The sequence below is a fragment of the Echinococcus granulosus genome (genome assembly GCF_000524195.1).
Source record: "Echinococcus granulosus chromosome Unknown EG_S00004, whole genome shotgun sequence".
Lineage (NCBI taxonomy): Eukaryota > Metazoa > Platyhelminthes > Cestoda > Cyclophyllidea > Taeniidae > Echinococcus > Echinococcus granulosus.
In genome coordinates, this window is record NW_020170384.1 from 1,363,376 (window position 1) to 1,371,807 (window position 8,432).

An 8,432-nucleotide genomic window follows, 5' to 3' on the forward strand; every position below is an offset into this window, starting at 1 on the left:
AAAAAATAAGAAACAGAAGGCCTAGGAGTCAGAGATTGAAGGCTTTGCCTAATTTAATAGTCATCTAAAGCAAATGTCGTTCTGTGTCAAATTTTTTTGGCCTTTTTGTAAGGTAACTCACTGTTATCAATTCCCATCTGAGGGTAAACAACTATATGGTGGTTTTTGGCTCTTTATAAATCTTCCAACTCATTAATACTGTCTTCTTGTACATGTAAACTGTTGAGATGAAAAAAAAATCTATATGCAACTGATTGTTTGCTGGAGTATTTGGATGACCTCATGTTATGGTCAGGCCAAAAATGCAGTAACATTATTTTAAAAGCAGTTATTGATTTTTCTTTTGCCCTGACTAGCCGACATGGCCGTCAGATACGTCGCCTTTTTCTTCCTTTTTGTTCGAAGTATCCCTATTACGGCCTGGAGCCCACATACTCTTTTTAATCAGTCGTCTATTGAGACCAATTATACCACCTATGCACACAGGCTGCTTATAAATCGTCCAGTAGAGATTCCCTGTTTTAAACCCACTGATGGTCCTACTGGTGGTCCCACCCGAAATTTTACCATCTACTGGAGTCACCGTGGGTTTAATCTCACCACCACCGGGAGTCCCTTCGTCTCCGCCTACTGGGATTGCAATGGCATCCTAATCATTAATAGCGTTCTCCCACACCAGATAAACCTCTGGTGTCATCTCGAGGCTGACAATGGCTCTCGCCTCTTTATCCACCGCCTCGACTTCATCGAATCCGCCTACATTCAAACCATTTTTGCCGTGGATATGAACGCTACTCTGACGACGAATGCTACAAAGGCCTTTCAGGAATTCCTCTTCAGTCAAAAGAGCAACTGCGTCGTTCAGCTCCAAGGTGGTGGAATATCTGTACTAAAAGAAGTTGCCGATGTTGATTTGAGGCGGGCGGTTTTTCAGAAAAAGGCGGTTCTAGATGCTGCACAAGATGTCTGCGAAGCTGCGGTTGACTGCACCGGAGTCAGTTTGGACTTCTTTCAATGCTACATTCATATGGGACAGAAAACGGCTCTCTACTCAATTGATTTCAGTATAATGCATACAGTTGATGTTGGGATTTTTGTAAATAAGGACGACTTTCAAATAGACAAGAAGATAAACCAGGTTTGTCATCACAAATTGGCTATTTACCTTATTAGGGTAAGCCATAAAACTGTGATGGACTGAAGTAGTGTCAAAAACAGATTGTTTAATTAATCTTGTTTCCATTTTTCTCCCGGTTGTTAGGTATTGTGTTTATTTTCAGACTATCATGCGGCTCTCAAACGCAGTGAAACGCACCAAGGGAAGAATAATGTCCTCGGGTTTTGGAAAAATCCCAAGAACTGATGTGAACCTTGATATAAATGTGCAAAATCGGAAGGTTGAGATCTGCCTGGGTGTAGCTGGAGTGCTAAGTAGAAGTGGAAAGGCTGAATGCGGTGAGTTGTAAGCAGTACTTTGGAAAGAAATCTTTTACTAAGTTCTTAACCAGCCTAAGAGTTGTGTCTGGTGAGTGTGTGACGAAAAATCCCTAATTTTTTTAATATAGTATTTTGTTCATTGTCATCTGACCCATTATGGTCTTAACCATAAGGCACCCACAATCACCCGAATAGACTGTTGAAATAGACTCGATGCTGAATACGAAGACACTGAGGAACCCCAAGTGATGCTTTTGAAAATTGTTTTTCCCAAACGTTCATTCCTAGCATCACAGACATGTGAAATTGGCCTGGCTGCACAAAACCGTACCATAAACGGTTTGATTGAGGTAGAAACAACAAAAATAAGCATTGGACTCTCTTGGCTCTTGGTCCTTAGGTTATTTTTTATGCTAAAAGAATAAAACGTCGAGGCTTTGGTAATCGGCTCGACTCTGGGGCATTGGTGGTGAATATTGCTAAACAAACATTCCCTCTTTGCAGGTAGTTTGCGAGAGCCAGGTAACTCATGACGCCTTAGGCAAACAACAAATTGGTGACAAACTGACAACTAAACTAAACCAAGGTGTAAAGGCCTTCACGATTATTTGTGTTGCGTTTCTATTGAAGAAAACCAGGTAAACTGGAATATACTCGTCGTTGGAAGGGTCAATCAAGAGTATGCTTCACTTTGTGTAATGACCAACAATTAATACAACTAGATGCTTTAAGTAAACCACGAAACCTAGAGCAAACTTTTGCAAAAAATACTATAATGATGAGACGTATAATAGCTACTGCAGTGTTTTTTGTTGACTTTTTCGTTGATGGAGTCTACCACAGAGCAAAATCGGCCACCACAGTGCATAAAATATATGTCCTGTTTAAAGTTATTTTGTGTAGCACTCGGAGTCTTTCCTGGAGTCAAAAGAAATCAAGTGGCATGGCAGAAAGTGTATTGTAGACGCGGAGAAGGGCTGAGAGGCTATTGACATGACCCCAGGGTAATGCCACCGAGTGGAGAGCAGTTTGAGGAGATCCAAGTGCCCGCCTGATTAAAAGCTAATTTAAACGAATTATTCAAGCGATAAAGTTGTATTGTGGTTTTTAATTCAACCAATCCATGCAGAAGACTATTAAGTGGGAAGATTTATCATGCACTGCCACAAAATATGTCACACATATGCGGCGCCGGTATTTAACGTGTTAACTCAAAACTTTATGATAAATGTTGAAGAATAAGTAATTACAACCTCACCTGCCTATCTTATATCTCGAAATCTCGAACTGACTTATTCCAAGATTGAATTATTTTCCATAAATTTGTCCATATTTCCAAAAGGTCATTGTGGAATGGCCAAGGACTTATGCTGATACATTTGCGCTAGCAACAACAGAAGTGGCTCAAATAAACTGGACTAGATTTAAAACCCCTTTTACTTTAAAAAGCTAACAACTGTCAGTATTATTTAGGCTTAATATTTTATTTTAGCATTACTTTTATTAGGAATGGGACTTGTGAATTTTTATCCTCATTGACAAGGCACCAACTTTCCGGATGAAATGGATGTTTTGGCAAAGAGGAAAAAGTTACAACAGCGCTCTTAGTAAATGTCGGGCACAGCAGGACGAGGCAAAAGAAAGCAAACTTTTGAGCTTACATTGCTGAAAGGAGTTGCTTCTGGTGTCTTTTAACCAAAAGCTAACTAAAAGGTAGAAAGTGATCACTAAGAGATAATATTCCTTTGATTTAATGCGACTGTTTATCTGGAATCCTCTTGAATCGAACACAATGCTATTTTATTGTTACTCTAGTTTGATTGATATTTCAGAACTCTGTCCTGCCGGCTCCCTCTCCGAACTCCAAATCACCCTCCCTCCACCTCCTGATCAGACAGTCAGTATACGGGGCGGCGCTGTGGATTCAAATCAGGAAACTCTCGCCAATATGCTGTGGCCGCATATGGGCGAAGTCACTTCATGTCGACCTTGCCCTGCGTGCTCCTACACCGAGATCCTCGGTCATCCCTCGTGCCTGCCATGTCCGAGCTGGCATAGCATCCCCATCTTCGGTACCATCCCTGGAGAAGGTGGGGAGTGGATTGACCTCGTCTGTCCGCGACAGGGGCGCTGGCAGATTCTACTGAATGACTACGTGACCGAGGCTTACGGCTACCAACCAGTGGGCAAGTGGTTTGAAGAGCTGTCCGAGCTCACTCGAGTGTGGATATACGTAGTGGTAGCCATGGGCTCCGTCTTTTTCGTCCTAGCTGTTGTCATATTTGCATACTGTTGCGTGGACGTAGCGGGAATGCTATCGAAATCGGCAGATGAACTTCGACCACTCTACACTGAGGCTGCGCTAGTGGTGAAGACTACGAAGCGGGTGGAGCGTGAAAGAACCGCTAAAGCCGCTGAGAGATTGCGCCAATTGATGGAGAAGGCTCAGAGTCCTCAAGTTAATGAAAAACTAAAAAAGTCATGTTGTTAAACCCGGTGATTTAAAATAAGTTTTAAATAACTATTGGAATATGAACAACTGCGCCTGCATTACAATACAATTTTACATAGAATAAAGTGCTGTTATTTGTGGAGGAATTTTTGAGTTGGTACATATAAATGATTTTCGCTGACTTAGGGAATCAACTTTATTTACGATTTCAGCTTGGTTAGGTTAGGTGAAGCCGATTACCTCCAGAGACCGAAGGATCCGTGGGTTTGCGGATAATTTTTTTGTAACGGGACACAAGGCCCACAAATGCCGGCAGTGCCTTCGAAGTCGCACACAACCGGTGCAGAGGTCGTAACTCACCGGATTGTTTGTTTATGTCCTCCTTTATGCCGTTAAAATCTTTTCGATTGAAGCTGGTTCAGTACCTCCTCTGTTGAGAGCATTGAAATTGATGATCCACTATATACTTCAAACCAACCATTTTAGCATCTGTATTCTTATTACTTACCTTTCTATGGAAAAATTGTGTCAGATTATTGAATAATAAGGTTAGCGCGAAGTTATTACCACTAAGATATCCTTGATTTATGAAACCCACACCTACTAGAAGGAGCTTTCAGTTTGGCACTAAGGACCCTCTCATCTTAAGACGGATGACTTGCCCTCAAAGCAATTACATGAGGAGAGGAATTCTCCACAGTTTATAGAATTAAAGGACTTCGAATTGACAAATGGCGTTATACTTTACTTTCTAATCAGGAGTGAGTGATTGGTGGCACTATACAGTGGGCCGAATCGAGATTTATCAAACCACAAATAGGTTGCTAAGAGCAATTCTTTCAATATTTTTAGTGTTCACAATCAGGCCACCATTACTTTGGCAAGCTCATTTTACTCCTGAAGTAGGTAAATGCCGTTATTGTGATTATAGAGGGCAGATAAAGGCGTTGGTAGCTCGATCAGAGCCACACACACCATACCACTGATGCACAAATTTAATGACCTCACAAAAAGCCGATTCTGTGCTTTTTTCTAGTATTTCTCATAATGAGACAATAGTTTAGGGGAAATATTCCTCATTACGCCAACTGCTACGAGACCCTAATTCTAGTCCCGAGAGGAGTTGCCCTCTCACGCCCTGGGAACACGCGTGTGGGAACAAGGCGGTGATGGGTAAAGCCTGTCAACAATGGCTACGCCAAAACGAAAGTAAACTCATGCAGAGGAGGCATAGAATTAGTGGTCCGGACACAGATATGCTATTGGCCAACTAAATACCGATGACGGTAAAGTAAATGAGCGAAACCAGCAATGACACATTACCCATTAATTCTTCTCGATCCATTATACTGGTTCTACTAAAAGAGTATTTTTTGAAACCCCCCAACTGCTAATTGAATGCGAATGACTCGACTGTGCTGCAAAAAGTGGCAGGACCATTTGGTTCTAGTGACAAGGATTGAGATGCTGATAACAGTAAGCTGTCGGATCTCGGCGTATTTTGAGACCACTTTAGCATGAAAGGCTATTTGCTGTAGCCTTTTTTGTGCAAGAACTGTTAAAAAAGCAAAGCTTGACTAGAAGCTGAGAAAATTGCATTACAAAGGGTGAAAGTGTATCCAAGCCATCCACCTGGGGTGGAACAAAAAGTGGGTTGAAAGTCAGCTCACTTTCTTCGGACGTGTCTGTTTCCCTAAAAGAGATGAAAGAAACCCTGATAAACGACCTCTTTTCCCCGATAATTTTTTATCAGGTTATGGCACAGTTATGGCAGTAAACAGCACTCCTATTTGAATACTTCATGAGGTCTTGGGGTCACTAGTCGCCCCACACTTCTTCCCAATTCAGCTACTTGATGGTAACTAGAAAACTGAATGAGGGAATAGTGCGGAGGACATGTTTAAAGCTGTAGTAAATTTTTGAGACTTCGATTATACCGTTTATTCGGAGAACTGCTTCTTTTTCCACACAAGACCTTGCTGAACCGTTCAAGGTATGTAGGTATTGCTACAGTTATGCGATTACGAGCCAGCTAACTGGCATAAGTAAAGTGCGGATGGGTTTAATTTGAGAGTCAGCGCATAACTCAAATTCGGAAGATTGGAATTCCACATAATTAATGCCACTTGCAATTCTATTGGAGTGTAAAAGAGTAATAACATTTTTAAATGAGAAATGACTCTAGCCAACTAATCCGCCAAAATACAACTATTCTGACTGGTAATAAATTATTCCCACAGTAATGACGAATAAATGACCCTTATAAGACTTTTTAAATAAGTGCGATGGCCTTCTCCACATTAAGAAGATGGAAGGTGTAAAATGGGTATTTTAGTTAGGAAATCAAGTAAGTGGGTTCGCCTATGTAATCCTTCAGCCAAATTCATTTATTTTCAAACTATGTAATCTCCGTAAAGAAACTTAACTACCAGATTTGCAATACTTACTTGTGTCCTAAAAGCTAGCACCGAAGTGCGTGTCATTTCACTTCTTTCCTGTGAATGATCTCAGCGACGCATTTAGGCGGAAAAAACAGCCATGGTGGTTGTAAAAGAGGCACAATTTGTGACGACGGGTGACATTTAGTCTACTGTATTGTGAATACAATGCATTTTCAGATCCTTGGGCTGATCGAGCTCCATTAGGATGAAATCATTGCTTTTTTATTTTCAGTGAGACCTAAAAGGCTCGAATAGCCTTGTAAAACATGTTTGCCTAAAATGTACCTCATCCAGCGAGGTGCGGTCAGTGAACATGGACCTCGTGACGGATCGGACGCCATCGACCCTGAGAAGACGTGCCCTGAACAGACTTAATCTATGTTACCTCTGTACCCCTTTATTTACCACTACCCAGTAAGGCATGTCCTGGTCTAACTCGTCTGTTCATTCCATGGGAATGGAGGCTGAGCTGGAAGAAAGAACCGCCGATCCAGTTACAGCCTCAAATGGAAAGGGTGTTAGATTCCATCAATTTGCACATTTTTCCTCGACCTTGTTCCCGTTTGCCCTTGGTTTTAGTGTTTACCTTATGAATCAGTGGGTTTTAAGGTTATATGGGTTTGTCAAAATCTGTTTATTGAGCTTGGAGAAAGCGGTCAAGTTAGTAGTTCAAGTTGTTTTTTGAACTGTGAAAAGATCTCCAAAATTTCAGCAGCCTAATTTCAACGTATTCTTTAGACCAGATTTAAAGCAAGTGAATAGAATCACGGGAATTCCATGCTAGACTTTTCTTCCCTCAATTCCTAGCAAAAAAGTATTCTTTTTCAGAAAAGTTCTACTTGTGAGTTCTGTATTTAGGGTTTGAAATGTGCTCTATGAGTAATAAATAATGACTTTGCTTTTCATGATTTTAAAACTATAAAGAATTGAAGTATCCACAAGGATCGTTTACTCTTAATGAGCCAAAACTTGATAAAATAGCTAGAACTAGTGGCTTTTTTCTTAAAATATCATTTCATTTTCCCCCTAAATGTAGAAGAGGAGTCACTTCTTTTTCCAAGCATGCTATCTTAAACGTTGTCAAGATTTTGCCAAATTAGGTTTACTGCCATTCGAGCTGTTGGATGGTACTAATTCATTAAATTAAAGCGGCGATTTAGCATTTTGTTTAACAATGTGTTGAATTACGTGGACACTTGAATCTACAGGTTGCACTTCCGCTTCTCAGCATGGACATCAAACCCAACTTTGGCCTATTACGACCTCATCGAGACTCGGAATGCCACATTAAAGGCAGTGGAAAGCGAACCCGCTCCCAAAGGACAACAGCCCTGATTTTTATTGCTAAATGGTAATCCTTGACATTACAGAAGAGGGTCACCTGCTGATGATGACTGGGGTTGCCAAGACTTTCCATTCGTAGGGCTAGAATGATGCCTACCTTTGGGATTTGCCCCAATACCATGTTCTGCAAGAACACCGTTAACAACAGAAGAGAAGCTGGACTTAAACAATTTGAAAACGTCCATTATAAAGATTCTAAGAACGTGAACATTCTCTACTGACTGAATGGAGCACTGATATATGAAACGAGAAAAATGTGGTAAGAGAAATAAGGGCTATAATCTGTTCCATGAAACTATTTTGATTCATAGACCAATGTCTTTAAGGGCAGCTATTGGCATACGTGGTACCCTCGCTGTATAGCATCGTCCGGGCTGAAGCAGTACGAATCCATCGCGTTCCTACTGCCGCAATACGGCCTACTGAGTGGGCAAAATTCCTGATAAGATTAAACTTCCCAAGATGCACCCCTAAAAGTAGGATCAAATACCTTCAAACACGCGAGAAAATTCAATTACTGAAGTTGAGGATTATTTACAAAGAAGCAACTATGTTGTGGCTGCCGAAGAGGGAGGCTGGCCAAGCAGAGCACCGAAGACTACGCTTAACAGAAGAGAGGGACTACGTAGTGATTTAACATTCTGTTTAACCGGTCCCTGCAGGTTGTATCTCCTCTTCGAGGCGTGGTTTTCGAGCCGTGCTAGTAGTCTCCCAGCCCTTCTACGTGTTACCAGTAATATGGACTTAGCAACGTGAAG

The 8,432-nt window shown here is 41.3% G+C and overlaps 1 protein-coding gene across 1 annotated transcript; it reads left to right on the plus strand. All coding sequences in view use genetic code 11, as the record gives it.

Moving 5' to 3' along the window:
* Positions 1-361: 361 nt before the first annotated feature.
* On the plus strand, positions 362-3,928 carry EGR_01139 (hypothetical protein; the record flags this gene model as incomplete). Its single annotated transcript, XM_024490388.1, has 3 exons — positions 362-1,138; positions 1,281-1,455; positions 3,270-3,928. 3 exons carry the CDS (start codon positions 362-364, stop codon positions 3,926-3,928), a joined length of 1,611 nt encoding a protein of 536 aa, XP_024355207.1.
* Between the last annotated feature and the right edge of the window lie 4,504 nt (positions 3,929-8,432).